At 36.9% G+C, this 20,394-nt stretch overlaps 1 protein-coding gene across 1 annotated transcript in view; it reads right to left on the bottom strand.

The window, feature by feature from the left end:
• KLHL32 (kelch like family member 32) overlaps positions 1-20,394 on the bottom strand; it is a 152,736-nt gene that overhangs the window by 86,872 nt on the left and 45,470 nt on the right. The window contains exons 5-6 of the mRNA XM_026059291.1: positions 12,790-12,878; positions 10,461-10,641 (exon numbers count right to left, since the gene is read on the bottom strand). Coding sequence (XP_025915076.1) covers positions 10,461-10,641; positions 12,790-12,812 — 204 coding nt within the window. The 5' untranslated portion in view covers positions 12,813-12,878. The remainder of the gene's footprint in view (positions 1-10,460; positions 10,642-12,789; positions 12,879-20,394) is intronic.

Here is a 20,394-nt window from a genome sequence, read left to right on the forward strand (position 1 = left end):
CCCTTTCCAGGTGAAATCTAACTAACTCTTGCAAGATAGATTCTTAAGTGTCAGGCATAAGAACTTCTAAAAACACAGGCAGACATTTTGTAAGGTGCCTTCATATCCAGTAATTTTGATTTCAAATGAGCTTTATGTACATTGTTGCCTACTTGTATTGGCAGTACCCTATAACCTTGGAAGACCTGGTTCTGACTTCATTCGTAGTTGGGAATGTTCAATATGGTAACTAGTTTGCTGGATTTGGGGTTTTGCACACATACAAAAACATAAAATAGTTTTTACACATGTAAAAATAACAACTATAATTTGAAAACTCAACATTACTGCATATAATACACGCACACTCTAAAATAGATGTCGTAGCTCAACAAGGGTGCCTGTTCTTTAACCTCTGCACCCCCATCTTCTTCACACTGACCAGAATCATCTGGGTATGGCCACATCCTGTCCAACATCCTCAAGCTGGATTCTAACTATACTTTCTCCAGCCCACTGGTGAAGTGGACACTATGCTGAGCCCTAGCCATCGTATTTCTGCTTTATACAGTCCCCAGGGTAGAATTTCAAAAAGCTTTTGTCAAAGTCATTCATCACAGGCCTTTAAGGCAAACTAGGCAAGAGAGAAAGGAAGGAACATCTTTGCCTGGATAAATAAGTGACTGAAGACATAAAACAGAGGACAGGAAGACAGCAGGCCAGTTCTCACAGAGGAGTGATGTCTCCAGTGGAGTCTGGGCTGTTTTACATATCCATAAGAGATCTAGAAAAGGGTAACAGCAGTGAGGCTAGAAAGTCCATTGAGACAAAGCTATTCAGTGTAGTAAGGACATGAACAAAATAATGATAAACCACAGAAGGATCACATGAGATAGAGGGATTGGTCTATAAAACAGCAAATGAAATTCAATGTAGAGTGATGTACACAAGGAAAAAAAAAAAAATCCTAATTTCACATAGAAAATGATGAGTTCCCACCTGACCATTACAACTCAGGAGAGAAGTCTTGGAGTATGAAAGAGTTCCATGAAAAAGTCATCTCAGTGCTCAGGAGCAGTCAAAATAAAAAAACAGAAATAAAAGTTTAGAAACTGTTAGGCAAGAAAGAGAAAACAAAACAACCCCATGGCAGTGCAGAAATTTATGCTTTGTCTGCACTGCATGCAATTCTCTTACCCTCATCTCACAAAAGATATTTTAGAGCTGGAAACGCTTCAGAGAAGGGTGCAAAGTATGATCAAGGACATGGAACAATTTCCATTTGAAAAGCATTTGAGTAAGTCAGCAGTCTCCAACCTAGAAAGAAATAACTGAGCGCCATAAGAATACTCAAGAACTGATGGTGCATTGTTTTTTCCAATTAAAAAAAAAAAAAAAAAGAGGGAACAAAATGAGCTAACAGAAGCCAGATTCAAAATAAAACAAAAAGTAGTTCTTCATGCTGCAGGCAATGAGCTTCCTTGCCAGAGAACAGTCAATGAAAAATTTTACACAGGTTCAAGGAGAAACAGGTTAAATGCTTGGAAGAGAGACTTATCTAGGGTTAGGGTTACTAAATAGACAGAAATTACATCCTGCTCAGGAAATGCCCTGAGCTGAAAGCTGCTGGAGAGTTCTAAGGGACATGTCACATTACTCCTTTTCTCCAGGCATCACAAATATCTACTGCTAAAGTGACTATCCTACACTGAACTAACCCTTGATCTGACACAGTGTGGCCATTCTTATGTTCTCAACCAATACTGTAAAGGCAGCTTCCTAAAGAAACAGGCAGTTAAATTCATTTGTCACTTGTACATTATGTCATCCAGTCAGAGTGGATTGGGACTTAAGACAGATTTTTAGATGTTTAAGTTTGAAAACAGGTTGACTTAGGGAGATTAAATCCTGCCGTAAGATAAGCAACCAGCAGCGCTCTACAAAAGCGTTCAGTACGGCAGAACCTCTACATTTCACTGCCTAAATCCAACCTTTAATTAGATGAGGGCCACAGCGACATGAATTCAATTAGCCAATATCACATTTCAGTCTACTAAAATGAAGTTGTTAAGTTAACAAGACGCAGCAAATGGCACTGTTGACAATGAAACAATTGAAGAGCTCAGTGAAAGGTATTTCCTCTAAAACTTGCAACAAGCATAATCTGTAACACAAACGGCACAAGCATATGCATTGTGATGGATTTCTCCTTATACAAATGAAGGGGAATGCAACAAATTTTGATGGAGCATCCAAAAGAAAAAAAAAAGCTATTCCGATAATGTTAACATATCCTAACACCAGCTATGTGGTGTTGTACTTTACAAATTTAAGATCCAGATTTTTAGCTCTTCAGCAGTCTTGCCTCTTTCTTCAGATACTTCTCATGTTATTAAAATGGTATATGGGTCCTTCTCACTGAAACTAAAAGCAACATTCTGCCCAAATAATTTTCTTGGGTGGTTGGCCCTGGAGGTGTTTTCAGCTTCACTACGCCCACAGAAGAATAGCTTTAATTTCTACTGAGGTTCTGCAGGAAAATACTATTCGGGACTGTGAAGTGTACGAGGTGTCTACTGCACCCAACAACATTCTAAGACATAAGGCTTCTTCAGCAGACCTTAGGGACCAAGAAGAAAACAGGTAAGAAACTTCTCTGCCACAGGCCTGTCCTGATAAATTGGCTTTCCATTGGCAGATTCTTCTAGCATCACAAAAACTACAGCCAAGCCCAGCTCAGCTTCTGAATACTTGCTACAGCTATACAGTAAAACTGAACTGAGGTAGCCTGGAGGAAGAAAAGGAGAAGATGGCAAAGAAAATTGGCAATTACAGAAACAAGGCTGCAATTAATCCTTTTCATCCTGTTTATATAGTGGGAAAGAGACATCAATTGAATAGTTACTATCAAACACCACATGCTCTTTACCAGCAAGGTAACACTATTTTAATTACCGACAGTGAGCCACAGTCTACTAGGGCCTATCTCACTAACTACAGAGTTGATTCTGCTATACTTACTCACAGTGCACATACTTACTGTACAGGGAGTTCCAACAAAAATAGAAAGGATGACTTGCAGAACAAGACACCATATTGCCTACCATCCAGTAGTGACAGAACTGCAATTAATTGATTTAAATACTATGAGAACAGCAACAAACATTTACTCTTACAGCATAACAACTGCTGGAAATTTGAAAGTTTTTCTTTTTTTTTTTTTTTTTTAAAGAGTGCAGGGAGGGGAAGGAAGGTGGGGGAGAGGGAGGGAGAGGGGGAGACCCAGATGCACTCTCTTACTTTATCCACTTTGAAAGAACATATTAAAATATTTATTTAGAAGGCTTTAAAACATTTTTAAACCATTGTTACGTATACTTCAGAACTAAACACCTTGTTCAGACAAAGTTCAGATTAGAAAGGCTTTTATACAACGAGCAATGTACACCTACCCATGCTGCATTATTTCCAGTGATTTGATTAATTTTTCTAAAGCTATTGACAATGCCTATATCATCTTTTTAAGTGAATGAATATGCTTTTTGTGGCATTCAAGTGTAACTGGATTATTGAATATATGGTAACAAAGCTCTTTAATTTGTATTTACCCCTTTGTATTATGCCAGGAGCGAAGCTTTTCCAAAAAACTTGATTTTTCAAGGCTTCTTGTTTTAGGCAATTTTTCTAATGAAAAGCAAGCAGCACTCCAGTATCTATGGAGATAAGACCTTAATTTCTCTTTTTTATTGGTATCAAAGAAGCCTTAGCTCTTGAACTTTAGCTTTCTGTGTTTCAAGGTGATGCTCTGAATTCCTGAGTTAGTAGCTGACCCAGAGAGGGTCTGTGAATGTCTCTCCATTCAAACTTGAACCTGAAGATTTTCCATTGAAGCAAACCTACTTATTCAAATGGTATGAGCTTGGATTAAATTCGCCACTTAGCTTTGTGCTAAAAAGCAAACAAAAAAACCCCAGGCCAATAACATTCAATTAGTTCAATTTCAATTTTTCCATACGCTGTGGTATCTTAAATATATACAAATAAATACAGCTGAATGCGAGCACTGTCTTTTTTTGACCAATAGTTCTTCATGCCAGTGAGCGAAAGAGAAGCTTACCGCTGAAGTTAGTTATCCATTATTAGCCAGTTTTCAGGGAGGACTCTGATTCACAGCTCTGAATTCTCATTTGTCAATAGGCAGCCACCAAGTAATGTGTTTACACCACAAGTTCTGCTTTTTCATTAAGTATTGAAAAATGAAAGTGTAACTGATGTGGTATGGATATTATTAGTAGTTGAAATGGCCATGCCTTCCCCTTCCCCATCCTCACACCTTTTGTGAAAACTACACTTTTACAATTGACTGAAGACTTAGCAAGTTTAACATATTCTAGTGGCTATCAATTATATGTATTCTATAATAAATAAATAAATATATATATAAACACAAGTGTTTCAGTAATATTATTTAGGATAACATTGCTTGATTTACAGGGGCATTCCTGTACTTGCCTGAGTTGCTCAAAGCTCCCCAGCAAGACAAGCTCTGTTCCAAGTACTCATCTACATTTGTGAATTTTACAGGCAGTAGCTTATATACAAGAAGAAAATGCAACCGAACCACAAATTCTGCTTAAATTAACAGAACTGGCTGTTTCTGCTGTTCAATTCCATTTCCTTTTTCTATGCATTATCTTGTTTACAATGATGAATAACTTAGAACTTCAGGTTTCAAATTCATTAAAATACAGCTTTCGGGTTCAAGTTATAGCCTTAAGAGTTGTATGTGAATTCATTTCAAGTTACCTGCTAGCAAGCAGCAACAATATCCTCATGAAGGGTATTAACTGAAGGATTTACAGTAACTATTTTTAAATAAGATGGCACATATGTTGATTAACAAGAAGTGATTTTGTACGCTTAGGAAAAAAATGAAACAAACTTAAGCAATAGTTTAGAAAAAAGTGTTAGATGCTGCAGAGAATCTATGTGATTGAGACCTACCAGAGATGAGTTTGTCAGTTCATATGGCTGAAAGAGTTTCATTTCTCAAATGTATCATAATTTCCAACTGAGAAAATAGAATGAATCTGATCCCAGGAAAATTTTAGACATAGAAGAAGAAACATTTTGCAGCCCACACCAGTAGCTGATAGTAAGGAAGCCTGTTTTGGTACGTAACACTCAGCAATTAATAGATACTACAAAAACAATAGAGGTTATTTGGTCCAATGAGCTCTAGTCCAATGGAAAGCRCTAATATTTTAAAAAATTATCTGGAAAAAGAATTTCTGAATAACAGCACTTCCAGGTTACCATAGCATGGAAAATATTGTTCACCTGGTATGTGCATATAAATGGTAAAGTACTGAAAAGTAAAATTACATTATACTGCAAAAGAAGTAGATAATTCTGATTGCTTTATACTAGTGTCAGTTCTGACTACTGCTGAGCCAGGAAGAGATCTCAGGGAGGCCCTTTTCTTTATGATTCAGGCAAAATTTACATGAAATCATAGCTGCTTCTTCATTTACACAAGCAGCTATACCATCTAAATCAATGTTACTCATGTTAAAGAATGCATATGTTCATTTAGCACTTGTGTTTGGCTTTCCTGTAGAAAAACTGGCATGCTTTGTGCTAGCTTCTTACTGCTTTTCATTTTTTGTTTAACCCTTTCTCTCAGTTCTAATTCTAGTTATCCTCTTCTATATACATTACAATGTTTCATGAGAACACACCCCAAAAAATTACAATACCATATTGTGCCAAAATTTAGCCAATAGTATCAGAATCAGATTTAAGATTTAGAGGACTGTTTTTACTTAGAAAAATTGCATAGAGCTACAAGAAAATATATTAAGTATTTCAAATTCTGCAAGCTATTTTATAGACCACAAAATTAGAACACCTTTATCTATCTAGTTACTTAGTCCTAGTGAGAGCTGGAACCACAGCTCAAAGAACGCCTCTTTAGGAAAAGGTCATCCGCATCTTTCATAATAACCTTGATGAACATGGTATTGGGCAAGTCCTACAGGCGATCACTGCACAGAAAGAAAATTTACCCTTTGCAAGGCAAGACTTCAACATACATATTTTCTAAAAGAAAAACTGAAACCCAGCAAGACAGAGACAAGATATGTATAACAAGACCTTGAAAGCTATTTTCACCCTACAATCTTTCATACCTCAGAAATTTTTATATAAAAGTTATTTCTCTAACCTTCTCAAGAAACATAAATCAATAAATGGCAAAATAGGAACAATCAGCTATGTTGAGTGTACATGAAGAAATCATCTGTTGAAAGGGAGGAAAGATATAGGACTGAAAGACCTCTGAAAATAAGCTGCTTAAGAATCAGCTGTGACAGTTACAAGTACAAGGTCTGTACAGAATATTCACATCCATTAGGTTCACTTCAGAGAATAACGTCTTAAGAACTGACATGCTCACTGTGGAAAAAGCAGAATATTACTGACACTTTAAAACCTAATCTAGTTAATTCACATAATCCTGATCATCCAGATTACATGAAAAATCTACATCATTCTGAGAAAAATCAAGTCCTGTGACTATAAACCCACTGAAATGAAAAGTAAGGATGGAAAAAGGAGTTGTTCAGATTGGAAAACTGATGCATTTTGTACAAGAAAATCTTGAGGTTATATAATCACCTGCCAACACTATAAATGCCTGCTAATAAAGTCATGCAGTAACATTTCATTTTGCTCCCAGAGTTTAAAAAATATAAATAAATAAATATTAAAGAACCTTTTAATGGGAAATCACTTGCTAGAGCTATCACAACACACATATGAGCACCAGCTCAACCTTCTTGTCTCACTGCAACAGACTGCAAATTACAGCATGTCATACAGTTTGCCTAAAATGCTGTTTCCTGCTTAGAAAAGAATTCATAAAAATATATATATATATTTACTATTCTTTACATATTCTTTACATGAGTCTCTGAGTGTGTGAAGGTGGCTTCTGTATTCCCTAATTCACTTTGAAAGAAGAGGTCCTTCAGGAGATACTATACAGAAAACAATTTCAAATCCTAATTTTCAAGTGCCTAATCTTGCAATTTAACACTGTATTTTTACTGTAGTTTTTGTATGCATTTTCCCCAAGTTTTGGGGGGTTGTTTTGTAAAGAAAAAAAGCACAACATTCTTATGGACAAATGTAAACCTCCCAAATCAGATGCTATGCTCAGGTATGCTGAAGCTGCAGCACAGGTGGAACTGCAGGACTAGTTATAGCAACTGGCAGAAGAAATGGCCCGCTGTTACCCTGGAAGGCTGGCCAAAGCCCAGAATTCAGGTATTTGCTGAAGCACAGCCCAGGCATCTGTCTTGTCTTACAAAAGCAAATGAAGATTACACCACCAGGCTATACCTCCAAAGAAAAATTGATAAGAAGGCAACCTAAGTTTGACCTTCCCCTCTCTTCCACATACAATGGCTCCAACACCTGCATCACAGTCTGTAACATGGCCCTCATTGAGTCATCCGTCTAAAATATTAACACATTCTTCTTATGAGTAAAATGAAGAGAAAAGTGGCAATTTGCAGAAAACATGCTGTTCAGCTCTAAATTAGTTTTCAAGTAATAAAGAAAGTTAATTCACTGTCACTAGTAATTCCAGTAACAGAGATCGAACAAATAGAAACATAAAATTAAAAGCAGCATCAGGAATCAATTCACAAAAGAGACTACAAAAATTTGATCATCAACAAGAACAACTATCAGTTCATCAACATTTGCAAAACTGGAGAAGTTCCCAATAACTACTATGATAATTACAGCATATCATATCATGAGTCACAAGGACTAACTTTTTTAAAAATACTGTCAGGAACTGATATGGTAAAATAGACATATTTATACTGACTTATCTCTTCAAGAAAAGAATTTCAGCAGTAGCTACATCTAAGCCAACATAGACACAAAATGTGCAGAAAACCATAAAAACGCTCCACAGAAAGCAAACATCCAGTATCTTGTACGAGCTGTTTTTACAAATGCTGGAAAAGAGAAAGATAAAAATTCATGCTCATACATGCTGATAGAGCCCTGTGAAGAACTCAAATTCCTCTGGTAATCTGTGAGATCATGAGGACCAGATGGCAGCCCCTTCAGATGGGGCCAAAGGTAGATTGGTGTTTTAATCAGGTCTATGAGCCATGGAAACCAGAAGTTAGATAAGGCAAGCTCTTTGTGTCACACTCTTTTGCAGTGTTGTCATCTCAAAATTTTATTCAAGACAACCCCAATATCTGAGGCTCTTAGAGTCCCATTGCCTGCAGTCCTGTGCTTACAGGAAAAAAATCCCACAAAAATAAAGGGTAAGTTTCTCATGGCAAGGCTGGATGATTTGCAAGGTTTTTCCAAGAATTCCTCCAAGAAAACCCAGGGAAAACTAATGGTAGAAATCATCTTGTGCAATTTTAACAACTAACTTTGAAGCACCTAAGTCTAGCCTTTATGAGCAGTGGAGAGAGATCCAGCACTTCCAGATGGTGATTCATTTAATCCTTAAATAAATCTTCTGTTCTCCTTTATCATCCTTTGGAGGTGCCTGTTTCTCTTTATTGACTCTGAATGAAGCCTTGGTGTCATTCTAAGCCTTAGAAAACTAACTTTCAGGTAGCTCAAATTGGGCAAGATTCACCCAGATACAAAAACAATAATAATCTCAGTTTAAATACAAACATTCCTACTTTTAAATCAACATTTACCTTTTTTAATGATCAGAATCAGGAACATATTGAGTAGCTACTTCTTTGCCATCTTGTTACAGAAAATAAATCTCATTCCACAATTTTCTAACAAAGCTTTTGTCCATTAACAATAGAAATTGTTCAGTTGATTTCAGAAAGCAAGGGGTCCATATTTTTAGCAGATACTTGAAGTCTGAAGAATACGTCCTACTAAATTATAACTATTCCGAGGCAGATCAAATTATTAAATACTGCATAAGTCATTCTCTCAATACTTTTCAATATAAATGATTTATGTTACAATTAGTAATTTGACCTATTGTAAAACTTTTTTGTTTCCCGTAGGGCAGTAAGACTTTAATTTGCAATAACCATTCAGCAAATACCGTGTAACTCAACTGGAAAAAACAGTGATAATATGGTGAGTCACAGTGCCCCAAATCTCAAGGTCAATCAATAAACGACCAAGGCAGGAGCTGTTCCTGCCACCCTGCTGGAACAAAAAGTAGAGCGCCCACTCTGTGATGTTTCTATGCACTGGATATAAGGAGCTCTGGAAGCAACGTATGTCACAGGTGTGGAGGAATCATATGCTGAAGTATTTCAACCAAACCAGAACAACAGCCCTGTAGGATAACTACCATTAGCAAGTGTATGTACCACTTGCTACAGCTACAGAACTTCAAAATCCCTCCTTTTCTGTGCACTAGGGGAAAGAGGAGGAACAGAGGAAAGAAACAATCTGTGTTACAGCAGGCCAAGGCAGCATGATAAAACAATATTAACAGCTATGGCAGTACAAAGTGTACAGTAACAGAACACAGAAGTATACAGACAAGTTCAAAAAATGAGCAATCAATTTGCTCAAAGACATCATGGTGAAAATAACATCAAGTCAACAGTATGTCTTAAATATACAGAATAACCTGAATCTCAATTCTAACAACGAGAGAGAGTGCGAGTGCAAGACAGAAAGACAAATTAAGAATACAGTACAGTTGCCATAAACTGTATTACTATTCTAACAGAACAAAGAGGTCACTATAAAGACTTACTTAAAAACTTACTTTAGACCTACTACAGAATTCAGCATTTTGAACACGTACATTATAACAAAGGTTGGTAGCATTGCCTATTACAAAGAATGTTCTTATTAGAAAACTCCATTTTTTAGTTACTTCAATTTTATCATTTGGATGCAAGTTTTCCATGCTGAGTATCTGATTTAGTCATATTTCCCAAGGAATATTTTAACCTTTACATTTCAGAACCATTTGCATCTGAAAAAAACTTTTTATGCTCAAAACTTACTATGGCCTCTTCTTTGAGAGAGGCCATTGCCATCCCTACAGAAGTCCACTCTGAAGCCTATAAAAACTGTATTTATTAACATTTAAATTTCCTCTCCCCATCTTCCCACACACTAATCACAGGTGGCTTAAATGCTTGAGGTCTGGAAAATAATCTTCCTCTTTCAGACTTGACTGGGTTATAAAATCCATAGAAAGATGTGCACTGCCTTTCTCCATTGTAAAAGAAAAAACCATGACTAAATCATAAATAAGGATAAAAAAATTATGTTCTTAATATGTCTACTTGCATTTCTTTCCTATTGCACTGTGTGCAATAATCCCCAAATTTCCCCTAGGTAAGTTTAAAGCTTCCTCAATACAAAATCTACAACTATTTCTCCCCCACCTTCGGGGTCATTTTTAACATTAGCATAAGAAAGCAAAAAGTCTTTGGACTTACTCGGAAGTAGTCACTGCAGGCTGCAAGGACTGCTTTATGCGCGTGGAATTTCTGCTCTTCAGCAATAAGGGTGATATCACAAAGTATGCCGTCGCTTCTTTGCTGGTTCAGGGCTGCCAAGACAGCATCATTATGAGAGCTGGACTGGCAAAGCCTCTGACCTGTCAACATTTCCTGAACACTGGAAACGGAAAAAGGGAGGGGGGGGGGGAAGGTGAAAGATTTTATCAACAACTGTAGGAAAGAAATAGATTTTATCAGCAGAATGTAAGAGCTTTTTGCAAGACAAGACTGTTCAGCAATTCTGGAAAAGAAAAAGAGTCAAAAATTCTCTCAGACAAAAACTAAAATTGATTCATTAGTGAAAAGGAGCATATACATATGTAACTAGTCCTACTAAAAAGGACAACCTTTAGTCTTAGGTGGCCTATTTAAGTTTGATCCTTGCACACTGTTTGCCATTCTCTTACCTGAGTTTTTCAAAAGCCAAGACCAAGACATCAATTCTGGAAGAAGGATGTCCAAAGTGGAGTTACAGAGGAACAGCTATTATATCTGCATTTCACCCTCTCTTTAATTGCTTTTGGCTTCACATATGGACATACTCTACACTTGCTAAAGAAGAAACCCAAACCATTTTTTCTTAGTTGTTCTGTTTGTGGAATCCCACTTATATTTTAATTGACAATTATTAGGAAATGCAATCTTTTAAAATACAAGGGAGTTATTTCTAACAATTATTTCCCTTCTGTAATTTCTATAATAAATTGACTAAATCAAACTAAGCTATATTATTTTAGTCAGGCAATGTCACAGGTTCAACTTGCTGTACTAAAAAATAAGAAGATAAAACTAATAAAATTGTATTTTTTATGCAGCTTTCCTCATCACCAACAATAAAGAACCTGAAATCAAAGGTTAACTGTCAGTTTTATTACCAATTCATGGAGAACTGCAGAATAAACCCTGAAGTTTCCCCGTTCTTTATTAACTGGAACAACAGGGGAGGGTTCTAAGGAAGCTGAGACTATAACAAAACTGGAAGATTAACTGTGCAAGCGTAATAATCTAATTATATTTAAACCTGTTTTCTCTTTATATACATTTTTATTAGCCTCCCTACCAGTGCTGTGAACCAAGTCCTTCATTCCTCTTGCTTTTGTCACAGTCATCCAGAGATGAAAGCATTTCATTTTGTGTCAAATGACTATTTCATTCAATAGAAAACAGACTGGAGGGACAAGGCAGAACCATAATTTTGATGAAAATAAAACCATTATTTTTAAATTCATCTTAAAAATTTCTCAATTTCAAATTTCTCTATTTCAAAACCCTTTTTTTCAATTCAATGACCAAACTGAAATAAAAACCACAACTGTCTTCACCTTTTATCATAACAACATATGTAGAATGTACACCCAGACAAGGCAGTTTAAACAGATTTTAAGAATGAGAAAGCACTGATTTATCAAACATTATTTGGCTACTTTGTCCCTAAACTGTCAGTGCTCAACAGCTACAAAATCCAAGGAATTCCTGATCCTCTTCTGGTGCTAAAGCATGGCTGGGAAAAGACGACTGGAGTGGAAGGACATTTTGCCCCAGCAATATTATCCAGATCTCCAAGCTCCCAAATCAGCCCATGAGTGTTAACTACTCTGTAAAACAGAAACTGCCAGCATATCAGATTAGTGGAAAGTTCTGCAGAAGAGTAACTGGATGAATAAGTTTTGCTCAGTGTTTTGCATGAAAGTGCTCCCAGAAACTAAAAACTATAAACACCAATTTCTCTGCCGAGACAATGGGCAATACAAATAAAGGAAAAGGGCTAGACTAGCAGCTACGTATGGGTGATTAAGACCCCACAAGAGGGAAAGAGAAAGAATGGGAGATTCTGTAAGGCTGAAAGATGTGTTTGGAGAGAATACTTAGAAACCATTTCACAGAACGGGAAAGAACACTCTATGTCCTGAATATTGGAACGCTCTACACATCAAAAATGATCACTAGGCACCAGCTGCATGATTGCAAAATGCCAATTGCTTCCACAATCAAAAATTCCAAGTATAGACAAGGGCATAAAGAAGATGACATATGAAGGGATTAGAAGACCTAAATCGATCACAGGTGTCCCAGGTATACTTCCCTTTGCTTTCTTTTTGCCATTCATCTCCAGTAATCTCTTGCAGGTTATAGCATAGAAACGTACTAATATGAATAGCTAACGAACAAAATCACTAGTTTCACATTTTTAGTATCTGTTAACTGATGCTTTGGTAAACATCATGCTAAAAGTGAATGACATTCTGCACGCTACAGAGTACCATACCTGAGACACCTCTCAGATGGCATCCTTCAGTTTTGCTCTTCTGAATATCAAAGTTTATAATCCTGTAGAGAAAGCAGCAAGCATTCCAGCTAGAGAGACAGAAAGGAGAGGCACATTAAAATTCAAGGCATACACAGCCTCAGCCTTAAAGATCAATACTTTCAGGAGGTGTAATTCAAGAGCAACTTTTTCCAATTCATCTGTTTCTGAAGACAGAACATAAAGTTTCACATTCAGCTATATTCAGCTATATTGGCTAGATTGATTGTAGCCTGAAAGTGGTCTTTCCTCTAGTCTTTTTTAGGAGATCACACCCCACCATTCGAACGTCCTGCACCTACTACCCTTGAGGTATCTCTCTTTTCTGCAAACTCAAGGACACGTTTTACTTAAACAGGGTGGAAGAGCAGTGAGGGAAATATCTTCCCATCAAACCAATTTGAAGAGCAGGCCACAGGTATCTGTTCATATTTGCTTACTTCCCTGAATAATACAGCTATACGATCTTACATCTCTTACAGTGCCAGCTCACAGGCCTTTCTGGGCTCCAAGAGGTTTGCCATGCACCTAAACTCATGCTTTGACTATATTATTTTTTCCTAAAAACACAACTAAAAACGAGGATTACCGTATACTCCAAAACACAGCTCCCTCTTCTCCCTAGCAATATCCTTGATTTACTAACCAGTGCTTTGACCAAATACCACTGACAACCCGGGTATAAACAAACCTTTCAGCAAATACAAACAGTATGATCAGATCTGTTAACTCTATAGGATTTTTTTAAGGTAAAGTATTAAAATCACTGTATCAATGAACCTACACTACTTAAGTAATGGCTACTGAAGGTAGCTTTTGCAACAAAGAGGATGCTTTAACAGAATTATTTCCAAAAGTTGTCAAACTATTACAGATACCACACAGTGATCTCCCAGTACCTTACTAAGTCATGACAGAACTTTTTCTTCTCTTCTGGCTGATGTGTGGGTTCCTGTAAAAGCAGTTACCTCTAATGCAAGCTTTTCCTTCTGCTTCCAGATTAAAGTGATGCCCCCATTCCAGGTGCTATCAGTGGCTTTTACCAAGCTCAATGCCGAAACAGCACAAGCATCTCTTTGTAGTGTTACTAAGCAAATTAACAAAAAAGGCAAACAATCTAGTTCTTTGCTTATGTTAATTTGTTCTTAATTCTGCCCCCTAATCTTATACTGACTGGTAGTTTTACTTTGAAATCAGCTGTGTTTATTTCAGGGACACAAAAATAGATGTGTGAAGGGAAGGCAGAATTGAGTCATTAGCCATTCACAAGGAAACAAACAATCAAGTAACCCGCACAAAAGGAACATTAATCACAGTTCCTGTTCTCTGGATTACAATTCTCCATTATACAGACAAAACTACAGTTATTGCTTGCCAGAAAGGCACAGTGACATCTACCTTTCTCCAAGCACTGTCAACTTGCACGACAGCAGTAGAAGGACTGAACAAACCACACGTGAGCTACAATTTTTAGAGGATTTTAACTTTGTTTAGACAGATTTTTCAGAAAGACAACAGAAGAAACATTCCTGAGAATTCTCTGTAGATTTCACGTCCTTGCTCTAAGACCCAGAGGAAATAACAGCCACTCAACCCAGATACAACTGTGGGTTTAGGTTAGGTGAAATGTAATTTTTCTCCATTTCATTCTCAAAAATGGTGGCTTCAAAAATTTCAGTCTGGGACAGGCACCTGGCATAGAAAACCACAGCCTGAACAGCTGAAGTGTCCAAAGAAATAAATTATTGGAAACTGGGTTGTATGGCAAAGTGTTAAGATACTCTCATTACTGACATAACAGCCAGCATAGCTGACACATGACATTTTGGCCTCATACGTCAGGTATAAAAGAAAAACAGATTTCAATAGAAAACATCAAAACAAAGTATGCTACTTTGGCTGCTTATTTAAACCATAYGTGGATTATTTAATACAACTCACTGTCAACAAAACGTGACAATACAATGAAGTGTGAAGAATGGAAAAGTTCCCATATTTTTTCCCCTCTCTTTCGAAAGACTGTATGATGAGCAAAGGGGTGAGCTCACTGAGGAACTAGGCCAATAATTCAGCTGGATGCTCAGCAGACTGATGCAGGCATGCAGTGATTCCCAACATATATCCAGAACATTTTCACTCTTGCCATCAACTCAGTTTTCTAGTTGTTAATATTAAGACAACTTCACTGTATCCTGTAAAAACAGATAAACATAGTAGATTGTTAGCAGTCCAAGTGCTAACAACTAATGCACCAAATGCATTTGCTGATCAATGTACCTGCTATTGCACATACCCGGATGTGGTCAAAGCAACATCTGGGAGGCTGAAACAGGCTTCTAAGTTCAACCTTTGCATCAATACCAAGAAGAGAGACCCAACAGTTAACTTGACTGGTATACATTAACATTTTAACTACGTCCATAAACAGCATAAGTCCTATGCTAGAACTTCTAACACAGAACTAATATCCATAGCTACTACACTATTATGACATCTACATAAACGATGACGTTATCCACACTGGCACAAAGAATCCTCCGGCGCAGTCCTTCAGAATATCTGATAAATATACCTGCATACTAATATATAACATATATCTAATACGTACACAAAATATACCTGCACAAGTATAAAGAACAAAGTGCCTTGGTTTTCTAGTCACTGTCTACGTCTAAGCAATCCACTTCCACGTTGTGTTTGAACAAAATGATTTCTAGCAATCTCAGGGAAACAGAACTTAGTACTTTATAAAGAATGAAGCCAGAAAGCCATTCTTCTGCTGAGTACTCAAGTTCAGAGTAAGAAAAATCTCTTTGTTGACCCTGATAACATTTTCAAGTGGCTTTCAGCAAGATTTGCCAAAAGATGTCTAGAAGCTGCCTTGTTCCTTCCACGCTGTTCGGCCTGTTTTCATGCCGTTCTACAATCAGATCCATAGGCACCTCCACACACAGGCCTAACTGGGCCACTGAGTACAGACAGCATACTAAATATTTTCTCTCAATTTCTTTCCCCCTCATGATCCAGAACTGGTACTACCAGAAACACAGCAAAACGAACTGTTAAACTTCTCCATACACACTATCCTGAATTTCAGCAGGCCAAACTCCTTCCTACTCATCAAGGCACAGTAAAAACAGGCATTCATGTATCTATTAACTCTCCTGAAAGAAGTGGAGCCCACTTCACACTTTTATAAACATGACAATGAAAAACTTTATTAAAGTTTTCCTCCTTATCTTTTCCAATCTGCTAATTCTTTAAGTCAAGAGATGTCAAACAGTCTTGGTATTACTGGATGCAGCTGGGGAATCCTACACCAGCCAGAGGCCAGCCTCAGTAGGGAAGAAATTTAAGCTTTCTCTGATCTTCTCAAGAGCTCCAAACTCTCTGACCCACAAAAAACAAGCAGTGAAAGAAAATGGGAGAAGTAGTAGAAGGGCCAAGATCTGAAGGGGAAAATGCTCCTTCTAAACAGCTATTGCATCTGCTTTTAGGAAACAAAATATCCGAACAGTTCGATATTGAGTTCCCTGTTTTTTGTTCCCAGACAAATCCATCTTTTCTAAATTTTGCCATATAGGCTTTCTCCTGCCAAGTGCTAGTGGAGCATGCCTCAACATTTTCTACCAAGACCAAACAGAACAAACAAACAAACAAACAAACAAACATGCTAGAGGATACTATACCAACTTGCAAATCATTTGATCAATTCTGCATAGTTCTGTTTTAGAAATATTGCATTATTTATTGCAGCTCAAAAGTTTTAGTCACTGGAGATTCTGGTGTATTTATTCGTGCAAAGGAGATCAGCACCTCCACCTGTCACATGGATACACTGAGCTAAGTCCCCACCAAAGTATTACTTCATATACAAGCCACACACAGGCCAAGTACAGTCAGGGGCACATAAGCACCACCTGTGTACCACCACTCAGTACCACATTCAGTATTTCTCTTAATTATATTGTTTTAACATCAGTATCATGGACAACACAGTAATCTAATAATTATTTGAGAGGCATCTGCCACTGCAGGTGGTGCAAAGATTCCACTGAACTTTCAAGTTTATACAAAATCCAGTTTTTCCAGAAGTTCTTATCAATTCAGTGTTAGATGCAGACAGGTAATATTTAGATTGAAAGAGCAGTCTCCAAAGATTACAGTACACTTCTGAAATAAGTCATAGGTGGGCTGCAAAATTGCTCTGGTTTGCCTATAGATAAGAATGTTTAACTCAGATTTATAGGTCCTGCACTACCTATCTGGCTGGAGAATAGTGGCCTAGACTTCAGGTACCTTCAACAAGAATTCTACCTTTGCACTTCTTTTAAATCCAGAATTTTCCACTCTCAGGTACCAAAAGCCTTCATATCAAGAGCTTAATTTTCTAGTTAGCTAGATCTATTTTCTTTATGTAAACTAACTTCCATTGGTACATAAGAGAATTCTGTGTGTTATAATGTTTAAAACAGACTATTGTCTTTCTATTTGACTACGTTCGATAATTAAATCGATTTAAAAGATTAGTTTATCAATTTAAGAATAAGACTTTTGGTTTAAATGGAAAACTGTAATTCCACCTAAATCCTTCTGTTCTAGTGACCTATTCCATTACATCGGACAGATTAACAGGAAAAAATACAGGCCAAACAACAAACATTAACTAGATCTTAGGTTTGAGATACACTCTAAGTTTTCCATTAAATGTTTTTGCATATTATTCCTTTGAGACACCTGATTCTTACAAGTCTATGAGGAAGACTTCTAACTGCTGGTCCTATTATATTTCAATTTAAAAAGATTTCCAATTGTTTCATTAATACATTCTTATCCAAAAAGAGTGCAAAAAATTTACAGTTTGCAAACAAAAACCCATCAATGATGTAGTAAGCATTGAAAAAGCTTAACTATAGTCTGCGGAGCAGGAGGGACAGGGGTTGGGGAGAGGAGACCTGTAGTTTTCCTGGAAAGCACTATACATCTCGGAATTTCAAAGATACGCAAGTCAAAAGAAATCACACTGTTCATGCAAATGAAGCGTCCAATTTAACAAAACAGTGTTTGTTCTGTGGCAGCCTCATGAAACGTCAGTCTTTTTATATATTCTTCCTCAGCATTATGAAGCAGCAGAGCAAAAACAGTTTGATGTTCAAGAAATCATGAAGCAATAGGCCACTTTACTGCATCCATAGTATATTGTCAAGCTGTGCTTCTTCTCTAAATTAGCAGTGTAGCTCAAGAATTATTTGTCCAAGGGTTTAAAAAAAAAAAAATCCACAACTATTTGCTCATTTAAGCACTATTTCCTCCCTTAATTTAATTGACTATAAAATTGTTTTAGAAATACTAAACAAAGCAATTTATTTCCAGCAAGTATTTACTGGTGGAACACGTGTCCTTCTCAGAAAAAACTCCCATTCATTTAAATTAGTTTAATCTTAAGGAGTCAATAGCACATTCAAGGTTTACACAGAAGGCATCCAAGGCAACTGGAATGAGAGAATTTCAGTTACACTTGGGACTGTCATAATTGTATTTTTTTTGCATCAATGAGGGAAATGAAATACAGGAAAGAAAGTACTTCTGATTAAATCTCAAAACTACATGACAGCAGAATAGGAACTGGATTAAGGCATGGGGGGAGGAGATAGAAATCAAAACAAAACTCATATGTAGTCTGGTTTATTGTTGAAAATAATTTTCATGTGCAAAATTCACTATTTTTCCCTCCAATTAAATAATAAGCTTTTTTCAGATCACATAACCAATATTACAGAGGCATTTAAGCCACAGTTCAGATCACCACAGAATTAATTCTGTGCATGAACTCTGCCTTTTAGATTTGGGGCCTAAGAAACTAATTTTTTTTTCTAATTGTTTTGTCTTACAAAAGCATAAATTATTCATAATAGAAACCACAGTCTACTAATAATGCCTGAAAACATCCACATTTTTTCTATTTAATTCAAGCTTATATGAAATAAATATCACGTGGGAAGGTTCTTCAGTAATTTTTCATGTTTGTTTTATTTACATAACAACTGAGTTACAATCAGTCTTAATGTGATCTCATTTACGGAATATGATATAAACATTTTTTGTTGATAAGTGAGAAATTAAGTGATTTGAAAATCCAGATTTTAAATGTGTTATTACAAAAATAAAATAGTGTTTGACAAAAAAAATGAGTTCTCTCTCTACTAAGGTAATTACACCTTAGGCAGCAGTTATTAAATTATTCCCCCCTCCTGAGATGCTCATTCCTTCCATGCCCTCCCTGCACTGTGTCAGCAAAACCGTTTGCACAGCTGTTCAATGAAACAGAGCAAAGAACCACTACTTAAGTTGTGCATTCAAACACTCAAACTAGGAAATAACGGGCGTAACTCCTTGTATAATATTAGTTTTACACACTGTGCATTCACCATGTGCTCTGAATGAGACAGCTATCCTGCTCAGTCGGAGGAAGGGAAAAAGAGAAAAGCCAGTATGTGTTTAGGGACTTTTCATTAAGAGGTGGCTGAAGAAAGGGGACTGCTGCCTACCTGGAAGCCAGAAAACTCCCTTTTAAAGAAGCTGTATTATTTGTGGGCTTCAGCCATTTACAGAAGAAGGACTCTCTCCCACCTGCATTGGGCTGCTCCTTCCTCCAAGCCCTTTGCTGCCCTCTGAGCTGCCTTTGCAGCAATCTGCACATTCCCGAAACTTCGAAAAACGATGAAAAGCATTTTGAGGAAATCAAAACGTGACAACTTTTCAGAGTTCAGCCTAATACAATTTTCAGGATGTACCAAAAAAAGGCACTTTGGAAGCCAGAATGGATTTTCTTCTGCAAACAAGGCCAGTGTCAGAGCTCCTTTTAAAGACAGGTTCAAAACCTGCAAAGGAACTGATGTCTGTTTTCCTTAAAGAAATAATAGCAAGAGGACACAACACACACAATTTGAGCAAAATCTCCTTGCAGTTGCTGAGATCCCCGCAGCGATCGTACACAAGTCTTCACTGGGACCACACGCTGCATACCTGCTCCGTAACGATCCGCGCTAGGAGGAAGGTAGTGGAGCAGACTGCTGAGAACCTTTTGGAGCACCTCCAAGTGGAATGAAGCAGCTTTTGCTTCGCTCCCCCGAGGTGGCCCCTACTTTTTACTTTGGATTGAGAAAACAGGGCATTTTTATCTATTTCCACATTATCCAAAAAGAATGCTGCCCTTCAACAATCAGTTTTAAAATCATTCAAACCAGCTAGCAAAAACCCAAGGATTTAAGCCAAGGTTTTAATCACATTTCATATGTCTAGTTTTAGTTATCTTCCTAAACAGAAGTTGAGCCTCACTTGCCAGTGACTAATAAGAAAAATACTGATTTGTAAAACTTCCCACTAAATGTGATTTTTTCTTCTTAAATGAGTACAGATAATGCACCTTTCCAGTTTGCAATTATTTCATTTAGATACATTTATGAAGATTCTTAATTCTGCCTCTTAAATTATGTTAGAAAATGGTGAATGAACATTACTTTTCTTAAATTTGCAATGCTTCAAACTAAATTAGATAGAAACTTA

This window comes from Apteryx rowi, unplaced genomic scaffold (genome assembly GCF_003343035.1).
Source record: "Apteryx rowi isolate R43461 unplaced genomic scaffold, aptRow1 scaffold_155, whole genome shotgun sequence".
NCBI lineage: Eukaryota > Metazoa > Chordata > Aves > Apterygiformes > Apterygidae > Apteryx > Apteryx rowi.